General features: G+C 43.7%; 1 protein-coding gene across 5 annotated transcripts in view; it reads right to left on the bottom strand.

The window, feature by feature from the left end:
* Positions 1-573: 573 nt before the first annotated feature.
* TLK2 (tousled like kinase 2) overlaps positions 574-22,296 on the bottom strand; it is a 56,211-nt gene continuing 34,488 nt past the window's right edge. For all 5 annotated transcript variants that reach the window (XM_030541422.1, XM_030541424.1, XM_030541423.1 and 2 more), the window contains 10 exons: positions 19,141-19,207; positions 15,757-15,854; positions 15,286-15,367; positions 13,713-13,804; positions 12,278-12,367; positions 11,096-11,265; positions 9,026-9,164; positions 6,865-6,976; positions 4,716-4,823; positions 574-3,294 (listed from right to left, as the gene is read on the bottom strand). In XM_030541422.1, the coding sequence (XP_030397282.1) occupies positions 3,121-3,294; positions 4,716-4,823; positions 6,865-6,976; positions 9,026-9,164; positions 11,096-11,265; positions 12,278-12,367; positions 13,713-13,804; positions 15,286-15,367; positions 15,757-15,854; positions 19,141-19,207 (1,132 nt within the window). In that variant the 3' untranslated portion in view covers positions 574-3,120. The remainder of the gene's footprint in view (positions 3,295-4,715; positions 4,824-6,864; positions 6,977-9,025; positions 9,165-11,095; positions 11,266-12,277; positions 12,368-13,712; positions 13,805-15,285; positions 15,368-15,756; positions 15,855-19,140; positions 19,208-22,296) is intronic.

The raw sequence follows: 22,296 nt of genomic DNA on the forward strand, positions 1-22,296 counted from the left end.
GTATTGTGTTTTTGGTTTTCCATTGTTTCTTTTTTTAAAGGTGGACGAGCCCAGCACTAACCAATCCAAAAGGCAGAGTTCTTCAGGGTCCTTACGCTCTCTCTGGTCGTCACTTGTTCCATGTCAAGCCACCACCACCCTTGTCCCTCAAGCTGCAAAGTAATTCTGATCTCATTTTTGGTGAGAATTTTCATCAATGGACATAAGGTGGTGGGGGGGGGGGGGATGGTCAGTCTGTCGTACTGGCTTAGCAACGTAGCAGTTGCAGTTAGAGGTATAAAATAGTTTGAGAGAAGACAGGCTCTGAAATTTTTCCTGGTGTTACACAGCCCTGATCCTTGGGATCTAGAAGTCAGAAATGCCAATAAATAGGCAAGGCTCACAAGTGACTCAGTTCGGTATTGGCAACTACGGCTGGCTACTTCCCGCTGGTGTGAATGGAACCCAACTGGCACTGAGAACATAATCCCTTTCCCCACCCCCCAGAACATATCACTACAACCCCTATATGACCAGGGCAGAAAAAAGCCCAAGCTAGCACTGACCAATAGCAAGATCGAAAAAGTCAAGCAATTCGGTTTCTTAAAACTTATTTTAATATCCATGTCTCATCTGCTGGGTAGATCCAAAACAGTCCGGCCTGGTTTAAGTTACAGATTCTTCAGACACTTTTTTCCTTTTTAAGTAAATGAACACATGTGGCAATAAGGGCCTGTTACTTGAAGTGAAACCCATATTAACAACAAAATATGTGGCAGCTAGAATTCTACCAGGGTTCTTTACTGGATATGGCAAGTAGCACTGGAAAAGGCTAATGCTGCCCTGTTTGGGTGTCACACAGCAGGAATAAATGCATCTGACACAAAACTAATCACACCCACAGAGATAGCGCACACTCTATGTCCAAGAAACAACCAGACTGGGATACAAAGAGCCCTTTTAGAATTCTCCCCTGTACGGATGGGGGCCAAATAACCAACTTCAGCAGACAGGATGAGATGTCAGATCTGACTTCCCTGATGGAGGCTGAACATGATGTCCAAGTGCTGCTTACCAAATAGCTTGTTTCTAAGAGAACAGCAGGAATGGAAAGGGCTAAGACTGTGGCTGAGGATTTAAAGCTGTAGTTTTATTTAAGAGCTTTATTTAAACTCTTTATTTAAGAGTTTCAACACCACCTTAATGCAGCGGCAGATGAATGCATCAGAGACTGAAGCCCAAGAATCATTTAAAAAAAATTAAAGCTGCAGCAGAATTCTGTACTTCCCCAGGCTATCGGTGTAATTTCAACAGGCTACTTCGTATTTCAACCAACGACTCGTTGGCTGCTGAATGGGCTAACCCTGCCATCTGTGGAGGATGGCTTACAATAAGGCAAACAAGTGGCAGTTCTCACAGAATCCACACTGCGGAGAACAGATAGCCACGAGAACTCCATTCAGGTACCGAACGCCAAAGAGAACAAATGCACTATGATAGTGAGAGAAAGAATCCAGAAGGTGCTGTGCAGAGAGAGAGAGAGAGAGAGAACAATCCACAACAAACAAGGGAACTTTTGTGCATGAGTAAGGTTACACCACGCACATTTTTTTTTTTTTTTACAACACCCTAAAGTTGTGGTAACATACTGCTCAGTTCCCCCTCCCAATACAGATCTTTTTATTGGATGCTGCATCTTTAAATATTTCTGGCAAAAAACTCTTGCCACATATGTTAGGAACATTCCAATCTGGCTGCCACATGTCCAAGCACTGTACTTTTTTGATTTTCAGTCTTTCCTTTGGGGGGAAAAGGGGCAGGGTGGAGACAACAAGCTCCCATTGCACAGCTGGACACCTCTGCCCCAATGTGGAGGTCACCTCAAACGGATTATAAAAATAATCAGGAAGCCCATTCAGTTTAGAACATACTTCCCCAGGGGGTTTTATCTGTTTGAGGCATCGACATCAGAGAGCTAAAAATCAGTGAGTTTAAAAGAAAAATGGTAAGCAAGGGAGAAAGCGGTTTCCATTGTAATCACCTAACTGAAGAGAGCTTGCGAGTTTCAGCTTTAGGTTTTAATAAGTTTAAACAACAAAATGTACAATACTGCGTGAGCCTAGAAAAGTCACGTCAGAGAGACTGAGCTTTGCTTCTGAACTCCCCTCCCATTTGCTGCCGGTCTTGACTAGTCAACAGATACTGTACTCATAGGATTGGAGAGCATCATGTGGACAGACCAATCTTTATTTTAAAAGCCCAACGCTTCAAATAAATTAAAAAGGGACAACCGTCAAGTGTGTGAGCGGTGAAGCAGCTGTAAGAAAACCCAACAAGGTTCCAAACAGCACGCTAATCTGATGGTAAGAGATTGACAGAGGCCTCTTCTCCCCTCCCTTTGTGAATCTCCCCCGCCCTCCCCGCAAGAAGGGGAAATCACAAGGAAGAGGCCATGTCAAGGAAATGAAAAGCTGCACCATCAGTGGAGTTAACATTGCCACGTACCTGCTAATACGGGTTTCACTTTATGACCAGAAAACGTTTCTTCCAAAAAAATTGTTACTTTTTCTTTAAAAAATTGAAATTAATCAGGGGTAAAACACTAACTCTAGTGCCATGAACAGGCAGGATTAACCTTTTTCCCCTCCAAAGGGCAAAGAGTCATACCATCCCCAGCTGAACCTTGGTGCTTCTAGCTTTTTCAGGAGATGTTACCTAAACTTTATGAAAAGAAAAGAACAATGTTTAAATATCAACACTGGACTAGCCCAGTCTTTTTTTCCCAAAGTCCACATTCTTCCTCTGAAGCACACATTGCATCATGGATTCCCCAAGTCTGCGTGTTCAGAAGTTCACAGTACATGGAACCATATTTTTTCCCCCCTCGCTCAGAGCAGCCATCCTCTGTGGTCATTTACTGAATAAACCTCAAGCTTCTCCTATCCACGTGGCTTTGCCTAAGATGCTGAAGGTTTCCTTGATGAGAATTGATGTTGTCATGCTCTATGGATGGAAAAAAAAGCAAGAGAAAAAAAGCACCTGGTACAGGTTTCTTGAGACCCTTGCGGATTCCTCTATTCCAAAGCTGTTTCTGAAAGTCTGTCGGTTTCTCGAGCAGTTTTTGGCCTATTATTCTGTCTCTCAGTTTGAAGAGCTGTTATTGGATGATCCAGAAGTTGATGCAATTGCAGCCCCGGCTGGGCTGCTCGTGGATACAGATTTGCGGATGTGAGGCAGCAAGTATGGGTCACAGGCTAGCTGCTGAACATCTATCCGGTCCTCCTTTCGGTAGGCCAGGCACCGTCTGATAAATGCCTGCAAACGCCCAAAAGGCAAACAAATGTTAGGAGATTAAAGGAGTTAGGGGAAGTTGTATTTATAATAGTTTTTGGTGAATTGTGCCAGACTAGTAACTCTGGGAACTGAAATTCTTTACCAAGTGACGACATGGACAGTGATGACTCCTTCCCTCTCCCAAATTGTGCTTCATGCCTAGCTTTGGGGCAGGGAGGAACCATATGTGGGGTGACAGGAGTTCAGTGGATGGTGCCAATTGCCGGCTAGTTTTGCTATGCAAGCACTAGAGACAGAATTAACATAATGCCATCAGCAGCAGTTTGGTTGGATTCTGGAGGTCTGAGGTTTCCCAGGAAGATGAAGGGTGCAGAACTTTTGTGGACGCAGGGTTCTGTTTTGAATAATTACTTGAGTCCTGCAGGGGTTTTGCTGTAGTGTGTGTTAATACAAAGCTGTAGATGGCCACTTCAAATTAAACTCAAATGATGCTTTACAGTGAGAACTCCATCTCCTGGGTGCGTGACTTTTGAGCACAGAACACCAGGATGGTTCCTTGGGCGAGAGGAAGCAAGCCTGCCTCTCACCGAAACCCGAACAGTTCAGAACACACACCCACCCAGAATCCAGAGTCCCACTTTGAACTGAGGTCTCCCATCTCCCAGTACAACATGCTAGGAGTAACCTATTTGTGTAACAAGCTTGTTTTTTCCTCCCGATATTAGCCAAGTTTCAGTCACTCCTTGATGAACGACATTAAACAAATAGGATCACTGCTCAGTGGTGATGAGGGAAGCATAAAACTCTCTGCTGGGTGCCTCTCCCTGCTGCCACATTCCAAACCAGAGATCAATCCATGTGTTGACAGTGACATCAATGATCACTGACCACTATTGGTCAATGTCAACCTGCTGACCAGTGCGCCATGGACAATTTAGGCACACTCTATCCCACGCACGTGCAAATCTCTCGCAGGCCAGGAGTCTGCTCTGACAGGGACAAACAAATCTGCCATTTGTAAGTCTCTATTATCCCAAAGGATCCTGAACCACTGAACAAGTTATGCACCGATGAAATTCAGGCATCCCTGGGGTAAGAGGGCTGCTACCAGGCAGACAACCGCTGCACAGTGCAGAGAATAAGGGGAATTTGGGCCAACGACACTGAGCAAATCACTCCAAGAAAATGCCTTGAGGGTGTTCAGTGTCTATGGGTGAGACCTGAGATTATAAAAAGGACACCAGCTGCAAGCTCAATTCATTGTGAAGAGCTGAGTGGCTCTTGTGGTTCCAGGGAAGGCACTTATTTCTGAGTAAAGGCTCAGACCATTGTGAGACTCATGGATTAACTACTGTGTTAAGTAACCAGAATGAGTTTTTTAAAACCCCTAGACCATTCAGCACGTCAGGCAGTGACACAGACCCGCTGCAGAGAGATTTTACCTTTGCTTCTGGGGTGACTACTGGCTTTGGAGGGAACTGCACCTCAGTGGCTTTAAGGATCGTGTTCTCCTGCAGAATGTCCTGTTGTGACTGGTTGTGGCCAAACGGCTACAAAACAAGAGGGACAATTATTAAAGTTGACAATGTGTCTTCTGAAGCCTCTGACCATGCTGTTTTGTGGTGGGAAGTTATCCGATTCAATATCTTCTCTAGGGAAGCCGCTGAGGAGTGCCGTGAAGGGGTGCTGCAGGTCCCCCAGGTATTTGGCTGAGAAGACTGCTAAGTCAGATTTATTTTAAATTCAAAGGGGCTGAGTTGTGACCGTCTCCAGAGTGCCTCCCCAGTTCAGAAAAGGGAGGGAATGCCATGTGCTCACAGATCTGCAGTTTCAGCCCTGGTGTAAGAGGACCATCTCCCAACAAAATTTTCAGGAGTTCCTCCTGCTTTGCCAGTGCTGTGCTTGGCCCATTGTGTCTATGTGACTTAAGGCAGCAGCTCTCAAACTTCCCAGACTACTATACCCCTTTCAGGAGTCTGATTTGTCTTGGGTATTCCCAAGTTTCACTTCACTTAAAATCTGCTTGCTTACAAAAAGACAAAAGTGTGTCACAGCACACTATTACTGAAAAACTGCTTACATTCTCATTTTCACCATATAATTATAAAATACACCTCTACCCCGATAAAACACGACCCGATATAGCACCAATTCAGATGGAATGTGGTAAAGTAATGCTCGGGGGGGGGGGGCGGCGAGGCTGTGCACGCCGGTGGATCAAAGCAAGTTCAATATAACCCAGTTTCACCTATAATGCGGTAAGATTTTTTGGCTCCCGAGGACAGCATTATATCGAGGTAGAGGTGTACACTGGAATATAAATATTGTTCTTACATTTCAGCATGTAGTATATAGAGCAGTACAAACAAGTCGTATGAAATTTTAGTTTGTACTGACTTCACTCGTGCTTTTATATAGCCTGCTGTAAAACCAGGCAAATATCTAGATGATCTGATAAATCTCCTTGAAGACCTCTGCGTACCCCCAGGGGTAGGCATTCCCCTGGATGAGAACCAGAGACTTAAGACACTGATCAAAAGCAGCACGTCCATCAAACTGTGCGTATGGGATGTTTAGTTACCAACAGCTTATCAACGCCAGTGGAATGACAGGAAGCCAATAGCATGCCCTTGTTGCCAAGAAGGCTAATGGCATTTTGGGCTGTATAAGTAGGAGCGTTGCCAGCAGACTGAAGGAGTGATCATTCCCCTCTATTTGACATTGGTGAGGCCTCATCTGGAGTACTGTGTCCAGTTTTGGGCCCCACACTACAAGAAGGATGTGGAAAAACTGGAAAGAGTCCAGCCGAGGGCAACAAAAATGATTAGGGGGCTGGAGCACATGACTTATGAGGAGGGAACTGGGATTGTTTAGTCTGCAGAAGAGAAGAGTGAGGGGGGATTTGATAGCTGTTTTCAACTACCTGAAAGGGGGTTCCAAAGAGGATGGATCTAGACTGTTCTCAGTGGTACCTGATGACAGAACAAGGAGTAATGGTCTCAAGTTTTAGTTGGGGAGGTTTAGGCTGGATATTAGGAAAAAACTTTTTCACTAGGAGGGTGGTGAAGCACTGGGATGGGTTTCCTAGGGAGGTGGTGGAATCTCCTTCCTTAGAAGTTTTTAAGGTCAGGCTTGACAAAGCCCTGGCTGGGATGATTTAGTTGGGGATTGGTCCTGCTTTGAGCAGGGGGATGGACTAGATGACCTCCTGAGGTCCCTTCCAACCCTGATATTCTATGATTCTAAGTGTTCTCATTGGTTAGGTTAGTCTCCTTTCCTGGGCTACCTTAAAACATTCAGGCTCTTTATCATTAAGACAATCATTTTCTACCTCCAGTCTTCCAACTCTTCCCTTCCAAAGGCATCAAACTTTACAACACGAGTTTCTCTGCCCTGTGTTTCCACACTGCTACAGTTGTTACTCCTCAGGTAGGTTGCCTGCTTAATATGTGGAAACACACCGAGTGTCCCTCACTGCACATTGACAAATCCCAAAGATTTGACCTCAGACACTGGACGTCATGCTTGGCCAATATATGCAAGCAATGGAAAGGGATGTTCTGCAGGAGGGAGTTTAGCTTCCTTCCTTACCTTTCTGCCATAAAGACACTGGTAGAAGATGACACCTACTGACCAGACGTCAACTTTATTTGAAATCTTTGGAGGTTCTTTTCCAACTACAAAACACTCAGGTGGCAAATACCTGATTGGAAGGGAGAAAGGATCATTAGTAGCACATCCAGATTTGTTTAGTCACTTTGTTTCAACGGGAGAGGCAGGATGGCCAAGTGGTTAGGGAACTAGCCTAGGACTCAGGAGATCTGAGTTCAGTTCCCCACTCTGCCACAGAATTCCTGTGCGACTTTGGGCAAGTCACTTATAGGCTTTCACTTCCCTGCAATAGGGACCTTACTGACAAAGGTCTTGTAAGTGGAGTTCTTGGATTTCAACACCCTCCCTTTTATCTCAGGCTTTTCTCCACCACTACAGATGACATCCTGGCCTCATGAAGTCCTGGCATAGCTGGCAAGGACAGAGTTTAGTGACAGCCTGATAGCTTGTCTAGAGAAGGGAAATTTGCACTAGTGGAACACACTGATGTAGCCATGCCAGCACAACCCTCTAATGTAGGTACACAGTGTGAACTCTGCTGTATACCAGTAGGGTGCACCTGCAGCAGGGTTTGCACCAGTGCAGCTAACATACACCCAGTATAGAAGGGGCCTGAGAATGAATTCCTGATTCACTGACACGTGAACCCTGAGGCTGCCCCTGAACCTGCTACATAGTGTGCTGCCATCTGAACCACTGTTTCAAATTACTGAGCTCAGGTGGTTGCAGTTACAGAAACATGTGAACAGAACTGGCTGGCCCCAGACACAGCACAGGCAGGGAGACTGGCAGCTTCCCCACAGTTTTGCCAATGCACCTCTCCTCTTGATTAGCTCTACAGAACTGGCTGCCAATCATGTCCTACGGTGTGATGCACAGGGCGCCCACTGGGGACCAGGAACAGACCAAGCTAATAACTTTTCACTTGCGACCTGCTTCTTTACCCCACAGCCATTTTGGTTTCAAGAGGAAGGCAGGCGCTGTGTCATGTGGTGGGATTTAACACCTCAGCTATGCGTTTGTGCACATCCAGTCCACATAGATTCCCAGCACAGGGATGCAGAAAATGCATAAATATCCAAAATCATCACCACATTGTGCATCCTTTGTGCAAAGTCTCTGTTGCAGTGAATGCTTCCCCCTCACCAGAGCAGAGTTTCACTCCAGTCACACAGGGGAGAAAAAAAATGGTTTCTCAGCATGCATTTAGAATCTAGTATTTGTTGACCAAGACCTTTTAATAACAATTTCACAATGGAAACGTCCAGCCAAAATACACATTTCTGAAAGTGCAATCTTAGATGCTGTGTCCTAGTTTGAGACTCAGCTTTGCTCAGCTTGGAGTGAACTTGCGGGGAACAAACCCATAGAACACAGGAGATTATAACAGATGATGCCTGCAAAAAGTTATGGTGACATGAAAAATGTTTATGCTAACCACTGTGAATAGTGACATTGTAAATGCAACTTCTGTCTCTGCATTCAGCGGCTTTTACTGAAGGGCCAAATCTCTGAGTCAGGACTGATGCAAAACCACAATGTGGTGCTAGGGCCATTGTACTGCTGGAGGTATTGCCTTTCATGTGAAATTTGAAACTGAAGTCCTGGGCATGCATGGCACTGAAAGCGCTATTGCACTTTTTATAAAGGTAAGTCTGTTACCACTAGGATGGTGACTAAATTCCAGCTGGAAAATTCTTCCTGCCTTCCTAAGTCTACCTGCATTTTCAAGCGGGTATGGGATTCTTCTTCACTTCGTATCCTAAATTACATGGTAATACGCGCTATTAAACAGCTGCCAAGTTCCACCCCAGAGTTGGCTGCATTTCAGCAGTAGTTGTACATGCAGTTTATAGTTGTCCTGTCAGGCCCTTTGAATAAGAGGTGCTATCTAAAGATATAAGTACTAACCCACTAAAGATGAAAAGGCTGCCAGCCTAGAAACAACACTCTGCAACTAGTCTGAGAGCACCCTTAAGGATCTCAAAGTGCTTTACAGAGCTACACTGTAGTACAATGGACACCACACACAGACTGTCAACAAGGAAAGTGAATTCCAAGTTTCCAGCATCAGGATTTTAATGGTTATTTGCAAGTTTTCTAAACCCCTGAATTGGTATCAGCCACATACAATACTTACCAATAAGTACCGGCCCCCTGTGATGTCAGCTCCATGCCGTCCACGGAGTTGTAGCTGTCATCATCCATGATCTTGGAAAGCCCAAAATCTGTGATCTTTATCTCTCCACATGCTGTACCATTGACTAGAAGAATGTTACCTAAAAGGGAAAACAGCTTTTGAGAGACTTATTTATTATGGAAAGAGGGGAGGGAAAAGCAGCACCAGAACTGCAGTGCAGTACGTGGGGTATTAAATTATGGACACACCATACCAAGGCACTATGACCTGCAAAATGCAGCCAGCTAAATCAGCCTTTAGGCTGGAGAAGATGTTTGAGTACTCAATAGAGTCCTCCTGAGAGGAATCCTGGCCCCTACAACACACCAAGTGCCTGCATCTATGCTCCCCATCCTGAAATGGGTCTCTGACCTCCCATCTGCCTCCCTATTTTTGACTTTTTAAATGCCAATACAAGGGAGACTGGTTGAGTGGAGAAGGCAGGTCACGGGAAGGAGAGTGGATAACAGACATGCATATATACACAGCTGTGACTCATTCCATCCAGAAGTCCTAATTTGCCCTGGCTTCTTAGCAGCCAGAAATTCTCTCCTCTATGACATAGTGCCCTCTAGTGGTTTCCAACACCATGGGAAAATAGTCAATCCATTTAAGGCCAGATCCATTTAAGAATCAGCTATTTCTACAGATTAAATGAAACAGCAGCACATAACTTTCCAACAGATTAAGCTGTATAAATTTGCCTCAAAGCTGTTAACTTTCGAAGCAGCAGAATTACACAATGGCTACAGATCAGCTATGATTTCAACAAATTTTAGGGAGAGCCCTGCGGCGTGTTCAAACAAACACTAGTAAACAGTGGTTTGAGAAGAATAAGAACAGAAACAGGGCAACAAAATATAAATTGGTGCAACTGCGCCATCTACTGAATCAGTACAAGAAACCACACCAGATCTAGGATATACAATGCCAGTGAACTGTCACCGGTACAGAAAACCAAGTGCTTGGATTTTACTGGGGTTAAAAACAATAAAGTGTTGCCCAGCATATGCCAATCCTTAACGGATAAGGAAAGCAAGGAAGCTCCGATCTCTCAGCTGCATGGTCTATGAGATAGGAACTCTCTGACAACATTTGGGGAAGACACTTCTGATTTTCTGGGCACTGGTGAGTCTGGAAGGTCACACTTCCGAGAGCACTATCTGAGCTCGGTGTATTGCTATGAGGACCCATAAAAGCAACAGATGAGCAAGTTTTTCCAAGTCAGTTTTTGGTGCTATTTACTGAGCATCACGAGGAAGAGAACAAGAGCAAGGAATGTGCTGGCCCTTGCTGGGCATTGTAGCAGGGTGCTGCTGCAGAGGCAGCTAATTAGCCCCTGCTCAGCCAGCCCCAATCAGGTGAAATGGATTGGGGCTGGGCAGAAGCCTGGTGCCTGGCCTCTGAACAGGCTGCCCCTGTGAGCCTGCAGGCTCAAGGGCCATAAAGGCTGGCTGGCAGACACAGGAAGGGGGGCAGAGAACAGCCAGAGGCACGGCAGTCTCCAGGCTGGGGTAGACTCCCTGTAAAGGAGGAGAGTAAGACCTATAAAGCTGTAAACAGAATCACTGATGGTGGGAACTGTGTGTGAATAAAAAGCCACAGGTGCTGCATCCAGGAGGCTCAGAGTGCTTTGTTGAGACAGCAGGGTGCTGCAGCAAGGTGGGCCGAGGAAGAGATCCTGTTTACAGGCATCTATATGAAGGAAGATGCAGCACAGGAAAGCAAAGGCCAAGCAGGTCACAGAAACCAAGTGCTAACACATGATGGCACAAGGGCTTGCCCAGAACAGGAAGGCTTCTTCCTGAAATTTGACTTCCTCTTAATGCTGCAACTCCAGGAGCCAATACCCATTTACAGAGCAAAACCAAGCCTTTCAGTCCCTTCCATGCTGCAAGCTAAGCACCCAGGTTTTGGAATGGGTACCAACAGACCTGGCTTTGGCCAATTGGAACTGGTCCTTGGTGGACTAGAGAGGTTGCTCACAAGAGGTAAGAGGGTAAATACATGCCATTCGGTTTCATAACATACCTGGTTTAAGGTCATAGTGTATGATGGGCGGTTTGATTTCATTTAAGTATTTTAAAGCATTCACAATCTGCATGATAATGGATCGTGCCTCTTTTTCGGACATTAACTTGTGCTGTTTCAGGTAGAAATCCAGATCATTTCCCTCACAGTATTCTAACACTGTACAAAACCTGAAAGCAAGAGAACACACACCAAAATTAAGTCCCCTGAGAGAAACACTAATATTTTGTACTTCCTCCCATGTAAGTCTCCTCAACTAAGTCATTCCCTGTCAAACTTGTACATATTTAGATGCCTCCATCACAGACATACAAGAAACAGGTTTAGATCTACATACAGCCAAATCTGAAATCTACTTTTATCAGAGCAAAACTGATTTCCAGGCAAAGCAACATGAATGCATTAAAAATAGCTAGTCTTCTTGTACATGTGTTTTCATTATGGATGCCCCCTGTAGCACCTCACTTGGGCACAGGATTGTGCTAGAACTAAGATCAGCTGAATAATGGGTATAAGAACACAGGAACATAAATGCCATAACCGATTAGACTAGTGGTGTGTCTAGGCTACTGCCAGAGACAGGATATAGCACTAAACCTTCAGAAAAGGTGTAATAAACCTCATAACTGACAACTACACAACCGTCTGCCCATAGGGCTACACAAGACCTAACCGATAGGCCTTAACTTGGTCAGTTAGCGCATGACAAACTGGGGTTCCCTGCTGCAGTGCACTAAAAGTTTGTTAATGTCTTTTGCATACTACTGTTTCAGAGAGCAGTGGGCAAAGTGCACTGAGAAACTTCTTGTGTGCAGCAGCAGGGTCCCTGTGGACAATTCAAGCACAGCAGGCTGGAGTGCTGTAGCCTTGCACTTAAGCTTGCTGTGCACGGTGTAGCCATACAGAAACACTCCTTGTGGCTGGATTATTCCCTGAAGCATGAGGGTCCCTTATACACTTTTATCCCCTATTACGCAATTGTGGGTGTTCATTATCCATATAAATGGATAATCCTTTTCTGACTCTTAAGCTCATGTCCAAATGATACTCAGTGGTGACAAGATCCACTGTGTAAAGTACTGATCCATCCTGACTGCAGGATCACTAAGCTTTGCTGGAAAGCTTTTGACTAAACACTTTGTGGGGAACTTGGCAAATGCAGTGCAAAGGCACATCACTTACGAGTCAGTATCCAGCGAGAAGTAGTCATAGAGTTTAACTATTCGAGGATGATCCAGTTCTTTGTGAATTCTGTACTCTCTACACGCATGTCTGAAAGGCAAGACTCTGGGCATTAGCAACAGAGATTTTTCTTCGGGTTCTACATTAAGCGCTTTAGATATAATGATCTTGGCACAGCTCTCAGTGTTCCACATTCACACGGAAAATTATTCGTACAATTCAGAAAGTATTAAATATTCTTGAAAACCAGGCGGTACAGTTTTTTTAAAGCACACTCCCAACGTGTCTCTGGGGAGTCGGGAATGATCTTAGGGCTTTTCTTCTCTGCATGAGTGAGGCCACGTCATTATATAGAGGAGATAGCCCCTTATTAAGTGGAAAGGAAAAACTTACAGCACCACTGTTGGTCCAGACTCTAACAATGCACTGATTTTGCAAGCATCCACTCACTTTTCTTGCTCATTTCAGACATTTCTGAGGTAATACTAACAAGGTGGGAGGAAGTGGCTTCACTTTTGCAGCAAACAGTGAGGAAGGAGAGGAGAATTCATAGTTTCACAGATTCTAAGGCCAGAAGGGATCACTGTGATCATCTAATATGACCTCCTGTATAACACAGGTCAGAAAACTTCCCCAACATAATTCCAAGAGCAAATCTTTTAGAAAAATACACAGTTTTGGTTTAAAAATGGTCAGCGACTAAGAAACAACCACCTCCTTGGTAAATTTTCCAATGGTTGAGTATTCGCACTTTTAAAAATGTACTCCTTCTTTCCAGCCTGAATTTGTCTAGCTTCAACTTCCAAGGACTGGATCATGTTATATTTTCCTCTGCTAGACTGAAGAGCCCATTATTAAATATTTGTTCCTCAGGTAGATACTTACAGACGAATAAAGTCACCCCTTAACCTTTTCTTGGTTAAGCTAAATAACATTGGGCTCCTTGAGTCTATCACTATAAAGGATGTTTTCTAATCTTTTAATCATTCTCATGGCTCTTCTCTGAACCCTCTCCAGTTTATCAATGTCCTTTGGAATTATGGACACCAGACCTGGACACAGTTTTCTGCAGTAGTTGCACCAGTGCCAAATATAGAAGTAAAATAACCTCTCTATTCCTACTTGAGATTCCCATTTCTGCATCCCAGGATCATATTAGTGCTTTTGGCCCCAGCATCACATTGGGAGCTCACGTTCAGTTTATTATCCATCAGTATCCCCAAATCTTTTTCAGAATCATTGCTTCCCAGGATAGAGTCCCCCATCCTCAAAGTATGGCCTACATTCTTTGCTCCTAGATGTATACCTTTACATTTAGCTGCATTAAAATACATATTCTAGTCATTATCAATAGATAGGAACCAATTCTCAGGCCAAGATGGGGAAAAAACAGCAATGCATTGTTCTGCTATCTCAGTTTTACAGCACCACTTACTTGTGATAATTCTCTTTTTTCTCATCTCTCCAGTTTTTATTTAACTGGTGAATTTTCACAGCTACGTATCTCTGTTCTGTTAAATCAAATGCCTACAAAGAAAAGGCAAATATCAAGAGTGTTGAAATTGCAAATTAATACTGCAAATGTGAACAAGACATTCCACACTAGTGTCCCAATGCAAAGCAAAGAATAGATGGCAATATGCTATCAACTACTCTAAATACAATTTAAGAATCTGTCCTTCAATTCACCTGCCAATAAGGGAGCCCATTAGTGTAAGACAATTGGTGCTTCTGGAACACTAGTCCACCCACTGGGATCTAGACTGAGCGCGCCAATCATGTCACACAAGCCAAATAGCCAGTAGAGAGTAACAACCTTTACTTGATTTGAACTGGCAAGGAAGGCTCTCTGCCATGATGCCTTGAGGCACCAAAAAGTCACTTGTACTTAATTTTAAAAAAATGCATAGGACATATATTGGTTTAATACACATTACTAGATGTTATATCTCCAGGTCGAAGTTGTTTCAATCCATTTGTGGTTGGAGAGCCAAATGGTTCAGCTGCATAGCTCATGTTGAAATTTTTCACCCCTTGGGATCTTAAAGAGCACCCCAGCACACACAAATATTGGAATTATGCTGCTGGATCAATGCAGTGTTCCATCTAATCCAGGATCCTGTCTTTGAGCCAGGCGTTTTGGAGCATAGTGCAAGACATCCCACTGTATGCAGGTGTGGGATAATCGTTCCCCCCACTCAATCTTGTTCTAACCCCTAATGTTAGAGATTACCCTAAATCCTGAAACATGAGGTTCAATATCCTTTTTCAAACTTAATACTATGGCTCTAGATAATCTAGTTATTCACAGAAGTGCCCAATACCTGAGTTTATAGAGTTATATTTTTGTTTAGTCAATTTGATTCTAATATTAGTCTATGAACTACAGAGCATATATGGGATGCTTGGGGAAAACGGATGCTTTCAATTTATTTAAAATTAATCTCTTAATCTCTCCAATTAGCAGCATGGCCTAGTCTAAGTATCATAGGTCTTGATCTTGCAAAACAATGTCATGTAAATAATCTGCACCCATATGATTAAGAATTGTTTGTTCAGGATGTCAATGGTAGAATACAAACACTTCCTAGACTTAAAAAAATGAAGGCTGTGCCATATATGCCTGGAAGTTATTTTCCTTTCATTTACAATAATGTGTCAGATTTAAAGCACTACTGTTCCGTTGCAATGTAGCCATTCAAATATAACTTTTTAAAGCAGATTTCTAACACTTGTTTACATCTCAAGAGGTATTTCATGTCATTCTCTTAGTCATACCAGTGTGACATTCCCAACAAATGCATCTTTCAATAAAACCTTGTGGAGAACAGAAACTAAATATCAGGTCTGCTGTCTAAATCAAAGCCAGATGTGACATGTATTACTACATTCCTTCCCCCACAACCACATACACTCTCCATTTGAGAGATCAAATGTCAGATTTCGCTTACTGAGTATTTCTGCGCAGACTCAAAATACAACACAACAGACTAATTCTTCAAACTTACCTTATATACCTCACTGAAGCCTCCTCTACCCAAAAGATGTAGCAAAAGATATCTGTCATTTAGCGTTGGATGGTCTTTAAATCTGGAGAGGACAATTTAACATTGACAATGGTAATGCCATCTACTAATAAGTCACAGCTATTATACAGCTCAGAGAGGACACGTCATATTAAGCCTCAAAAAGGTGGTTATTTATGTTCAGTATTCAAACTGGATAGTCATTTACAATGACACTGCAAAAGCTTCCAAAGTCATTTGTAAAGTATTAAATCCTACACATTTGACACGCAAATGCTTTTAAGTCAGCACAGTACTGTATATCTCAGTGGGTGGCAGGATATTAAAAGCAGAATTAAGCATGGTGCATTCCCATTACCAAACAAATGTATCCTAAGAGAATTTAATTTAGCGTTCCTTGAGAAGTTACCATTTGAAGCCTATTCTCTCCCCTACATGCCTCCCAGTGCTTACTGTGAATTATCTTCATTGTGTATCCTTTTCAATTCCCTGATATGTAGATTTCTAACTCTCTCTAGTCGTTCCAACTCCGCCTGGATCTCTGCTTCTTCCTGTATGAAAAATGATGACAAACAGTTCAAGACATTGGGTAGCTGGTTTCACCTGATTTATGGACACTATTCACACTAACTGGAATTTAATGGTACATGACTGGTTTGGTAGAATGAAAACTATGATTATAGCCAACTTCAAGATAACAAGTAGGAGGGGGAAACTATTGGGCTGTTTTGCTTGTGACTGTGCATCCAAACTACAGATGGGAGTTGGTACAAGTTCCTCCCCCTTCCCGCAGCCAATGTGTTAATTATGTTTTCCTCAGTTCCAGCAGTTAGGAACACACTGATTAAATGACATGCTTTCAGTGAAAACCAAAAAAGGATCCTAGAATTGTATAGGAAGCTTAAACAGCAGGTAATTCTGAAAGTTTGAAGTGTCTCGTGGAAGCTAATAAGTATTACTGGTGATAAAAACAGACAAGACCCTTCTAAAAGTTAGAGATTCTGGAACAGAGCTGTAACTTTATATCTTAAGCAGCATCTTGATCTCTTTTCAGATTTATAAAAAGCCCAGTGGTTTCAAGAAGAGCCACAGAAAACGAAAATGTCTCCAGGAAGTGGGAGGATGTGGGCTACCCAAAGCTTTGGCTTTCCATGCTGCACGTAGTTTTAACTTCACCCCTGAAAGGACGGGAGGTCTAAGTAGTTGATTCTTCCCTTTTACACAGACCGTTGAATCAGGGTACATAAGCTTTTACTGACAGCTTCCACCAGGTTTCAAATTATACGTGGATTATCACATCAGACTCCATTCCTTTTCAACTTGTATTCTATTTTCACTGATTAAAAATGAGCCAGATCCCAAAAGTGGAGGAGGGTAAGCACAGCCTCAGACAACGAGACAATCCTAGAGCATTACTTCATTTTCTGTAAAGGTCAAGTTCTAAATGGATTCTTCTGTTCTGGGTTACACGTTACACTGACAATAAGTGGACCTGTGATTTCCTCCACTGGTAGGAAGAGAGGTTGCTACAGGATAAATATAGCTTGAGCTCCACGCCATCTACTCTAGCCTTGCCCATAGTAGATACAGAGGACATGCAGTGGTTTACATGCAATTGGCCGTGTATACACTGTAATACCCATCATCGCAAACAGCAGTGGAAACAATGCTGGGTAAAAGAAAACCGACTAATGTAGGCAAGGCCTTCACATTCAGGATGCGATTGGTAAAAGCAGGATTCAGATACTGGCCAGTGAAAACGCTGAAGGCCAAATGGCCCGTCTGTCTTACCCTCCAAGGGACAGAAAAGTTACTCTCTTTGAAACCAGATGCTACAAAAGGAGCTTCCTCAAACCAAAGCAAGTAACTCCACCCCATCCCTATTTTAGTGTTAATGGCAATCTGATCTGGTCAAGAAACTGACAAGATGCTTGAGAAAATATTCTTGTCTAGTTTTTGCTGAAGTTGTATCGGTTCTGAGCTGCTCTAATAAAAGACTATAGTGACTAACGAGTTAATAAGGAAGCAAACAATTACCTAAAAATAAGTTTGTTTGCAGAGAGAGCTCCTGCTGATGCCAACGAGAAGGAAAAATGTATGATTTTATAACTGAGTATTATTATCCTGAGTTATCAAAGAGTGCTGAATAGATTTGTCTAGAGTGCTACACAGGAGACTGGTTGCTTGTTGTGGCAAAAATAGAGTCGCACTTGGTGGCGGAAAATAGAAGGGGGTATAAATATCATAACTTTAGTTAAAGAAGTCGTGGCACCCAACATTTTAATTCATAGACTTTGTCATGAGAAAAAGTCATATTTCTATTACAAATTAGACAATGGTTTAAAAAGCTTTTAAAAAAATCCACACTTTTCTCCAGTGTACATATTCCCTGCCCCCTATGCTGGACATATGCAGTGCTCTGTAGTGGGCTGGCTGGGGTGTCTCATTAAAAAACCCTACAGATCATGGAGATTATAGCTATGACAAACATACAGCCTTAGTAGGAAGCTATGAACACCTCTCTCCTGGACACTATTGTCCTGGGAAATACAGTAAGAACGCTTATCTGTCAGACAAGTTACAATGGCCTGGATACACACAAGGAGTTAGGCGGTGTGCTGCTGAACCTCATGATGCCAACTTTTAGGTGCCAGGAAAAATCAGTGTGATTCACAAAGCCTGAATTAAGCACTTACGTTCCAAACACAGCGAATGGCAAGAGAGACAGACCCCTCAGAATGGGATTCACAAAAGCCAGCACACTAGGCAGGGAGCTACCTGAACTAGCCAACGGGAGATGCCAGGAAGAGGGGTGTAGCCTATGCCCTGCCCTTCTCAGGGAGATGGGCATCTAAATCCAGGCTGCAGAGGGGCACCTACCTCTGCTGGATATTCACTCTTTGGAGTCTGGCACCTATGCAGTTTTGCAAGAAGCCAGAGGAGGAGCACTTGCCTGGGATGCAGCTGAAGCGGATGCCCTCATCAAACCCTCTCCCCATTCCCAGCAGAAATGAGGAAATTCAACCTGCATCTTCCATGTCCCAGGAAGTGCTTTCAACACTGGGCTAAAAGTTGTAAGGTGGGAACCACCACCTCCTCCTCCTGGCGGATTCTGAATGGGACTTGATCCGGAAGGTGGACTCTGAGTCCGCCTACTGGATTGGGTCCAGCATGCCACTTTGGTGGCTAAGCGTCTATCGCACTGGGGATAAGGTGGGATATGCACATCTAGACACCTAGAGCAGCAGTCCCCAAACTTTTGAGGGTCACACACCCCACTTACCTCTGATCTGTGCCTTTCCTGGGCCAGGAGCGGGGCTGCGGCTCTGGGGACGGGGATGACACAGCCAAGGGTAAGGGAGCCGAGGCTGGAGCTGCAGCTGGGGGTTGGTCTTGGAATGGGGCCACGGCCAGCATGGCCCAAGAGCAGAGCTGCTCCAAGGCTGGGGGTGGGGAGGGACTGGGTGGCGCTCCCTTCCTCCCCTGTGGGGGCTGTCCCAGCCCACTGCGCCCTCCTGGACTTTCCTCCACACCCCCATACGGGGGCACCCCACACACTCTGGAGACCTCAGGCCTAGAGGGAGACAGCAGTGTATGTGCCCAGAGGCAGGAACACAGGCACCTGGGAACTTTTACTCTGAAAACGTCGTGAATTTAGGAGCCTACAGGGTTCAGCAAGAGTTTTGTGCTTCGCAGTGGAGCCAAAACTGGGATTTATGTGCATGTCTCCTTTTTGCATTCGGGCCAATAACTCTTACACAAAAGATAGCTACCACTACTGTTCATACGTAGCTGGCCCAGTGCCTCTTAGAGCTATTTCAGTAATGAGTTCTTTACCTTTTTAAGATGACCTAATCGGAGTTTGAAGATTTCCTCCTGTTCATGATATTCAGCTAACGTTAACCTGCGTACACAAGAGAACAGCGTCACAGACATATCCAACATATTTATAAGCACAGTCTCGGTTACAGTTTCAAGTAGCCAGGCTGGTCTAAACAGGACCGCCTGAGAGAGAGAGAGAATAAGATTCAATGCAGCCAACTTACCATGGCACTGGTAAATAAAGTTCCATTCTAGTGCAATTCCTGTCCAGCAGATGGGCTATTTTCAGCGTACCATGCCACATACACACCCATTTAATAATCTGCTCAGCCATAGGAAGGAACATCGCGTGCTGTATCCTTCAGCAACTGACAGATTGTTCGAAATTTGTATAGCACAGTCTGCAGTCTCTCTCGTACTGAAGATAGTGCTCAAGCCTTGACATGCTGTAACAGAGCACTGTGCATGTTTGACGTCTATTTCATGGTACATATTTAATTTACTAAGGTTTACTCTTAAAGAAAACCAAGAGGAGATTCTGTAAATATTGAACATTGCGTCAGAAACCTTCACTTTTTGAATGTTCAGATTTGTTTTATTTCTGAAATTTAACTGTGTTTTGCATTTTTATTTATTTATTTTTAAAAAAACCTATCCAATCAGATCTCATTATAAATCTACAGAGAACTACCTCAGGGATGCTATATTACATGAATTTCAAACTCTTCAGAATCCCACTGACTGTTGTGTAGAAAGCACACTACCACTTGCAGCTGTCAATGTTAGACCCACAAGATTGATGTGAGGGGGGCAGGAATACAGCTTTAATTCTCTCCTCCTCTTGTCCCCCGACAGAAGCCTCAACTCTCTCCCAACTTCTAGCCACCTCCTCAGCTCCACAACATTATGTTTCTTACTTCCCTAGCAACTCAGTACCATGCTGAGTGTTAGAAGGCAGCTCCACTCTCTGAGCTTCATGCTGCTAAACAGACATCTCTGTGCAGAACAGCTCTGGGCTCTATGCCACATCTTGCTCATCTCTAGCTTCTTCTGTTCCTGTACCCCTCCTGGCATGCTAGAGACAGCCTGACATAGCAGTGGGGCAGGCAAGGCAATTGCAGGATGGTATGCAGCAGCCTAGAAGGACCTTATAAATCCCAACCTGCCCTCCTCCACAAACGTTTCCTACAACAATGGCTAGCCCTTAAAACATAAGAGCCAGGATTACTCAATGTCCTAGTTAATATACCTGCTCCTCAAATGGATGTCTCTTAGTGGTAGTTATAATTCAGCTACAGTTGAACAGCAAGTATAATTGGAATTTGCCTGCTTTACCATTGTCTGAACAAGCATTTAGTCCAATATTCAGGATGCAGGTTCTCCTTGTAAAACCCCCTTACTGCAAAAGATCACTACATTCCAAATTAACAATCTATCTGTACTAAAAAAAATACAACCAATACCATCAATGTTTACACAGGGACTCAGAACAAAAAGTCGCGTGGCATATTGGTAGTTCTCCCTCGCAGAACAGATTACAACACAAGCTCTCAAGAAACAAGCTGACCTGCATTTAAATCAGATCCAATTAATCCAGACTGTTCTGTAATCTCAAATTTACTTGGCTTTAAAGAAGCCTTCCCAGACTGAACACTGTTTTCAGCAAGCTTTGACAACTGGTTGCTATTGCAGGATCTGGGGTACCTGAACAACTGAATAAACCGAATGTGGGTTGTGTGTAAGAGAGACACACAGATATGGTGAAACAGTGAAAATCTATCCATTTTAGACAAGCAATAGAATGGCCATCACTGGATTAGTATGTCTAGAAATAGCTACATGCTCACTTCTAGTATTTTAAAAAAGCCAAGGAGGCTGGAAAATAAACACTGTCCTATTTAATATAAACACACTTGAAATACACGACTTCCATTCTAGCTGAGGGCTCTGTGACAGCCTGAGCTATGTTAAGAACACACCGGACCACAAAAACCCTACAAATTCAGCTTCCTGCCTTAAATTACAGTCTTGTCCATGTTTACATTATAGATTTCTATTTTCAGGCAGTGACTGAATTTCATAACTACTCTTGGGTAAATCTTGGCTCAACGCTCCCATCACAGGAGGACCTCTCTTCCCTTTTAAGACACCTTAACCAAGATGACACATCTGTGCTCAAAACCCCCAGACTGAGTTCCACATGATTAAGGTGGGAATTTTGAAGGATCCCAAAGGATTTAGCGCCCAACTCCTGCTGAATCTGGATGACATTTACAATGCATTAGGGTGGTTATTTTTAAAGCACTGAAAATGGCTATTTTTTCAGAGAAGGGATTTGGGAAACACTCAATGATTATTACTGATGATTGAAGGAAAATCTTGTTTATTCCAAGGCCAGAAGGGATCACTGAGAGCATTTGGTGACCTCCTGTCTCACAAAGGCCAGAGAACCTTCCCAAAATAATTCTTAGAGCAGATCTTTTAGAGAAACATCCCATCACAATTTAAAAGTTGCCAGTAATGGAGAATCCACCATGATCCTTGAAATGATTTGTAGATAAAACCCCGAACTTTCAGCCTGCAGAGCTGAAATTGCATGTCTGGGGCAGCCCAAGGAAATATAGTAAGATTAATAACTTGCTGTAATAACGAGGATTTATTTTTGCGAAGTATTTTGAAGTTGAAAAGCATGTGAAGGGAATTTTACACGATTGGCAACGCTACTTTAAGAGGAGGTGATGTGCACAACTCTATCAAAACAATACTATTTCAATGGTGGAGAAATTTAAATACAAACTAAAAGAATATCCTACAAGTAAACACTGAGTTAGAAAGTATCACAATACTACACACTTATTGTGTAGAGCAAAAGTGCCCCCCCGCCCCAGCCTAAATACAGCCGGGATGCCCAAAATGCAGCTCGCATAGCCTCCCACCCCATTCTCCACTTATCAGACAGGTGAAGGGGGAAGAGCTCGGGGCTTTTGCCCTCCAGCAGGACGGTGAGGCTAGGGGCTTCTGCCCAGCAGGGAGGAGGGGGTCTAGGAGCTTCAGTCCAGTGGAGGCACCTGACGAGGCTCAGGTCTTCAGCCCTGCTCTTGCTGAAGCTCCAAGCCCCGGCAGGTGGCTCCTGTGGGACTGAAGCCCCTATCCCCACCACTCTGCCACAGG

This window comes from Gopherus evgoodei, chromosome 23 (assembly GCF_007399415.2).
Source record: "Gopherus evgoodei ecotype Sinaloan lineage chromosome 23, rGopEvg1_v1.p, whole genome shotgun sequence".
Taxonomy (NCBI): domain Eukaryota; kingdom Metazoa; phylum Chordata; order Testudines; family Testudinidae; genus Gopherus; species Gopherus evgoodei.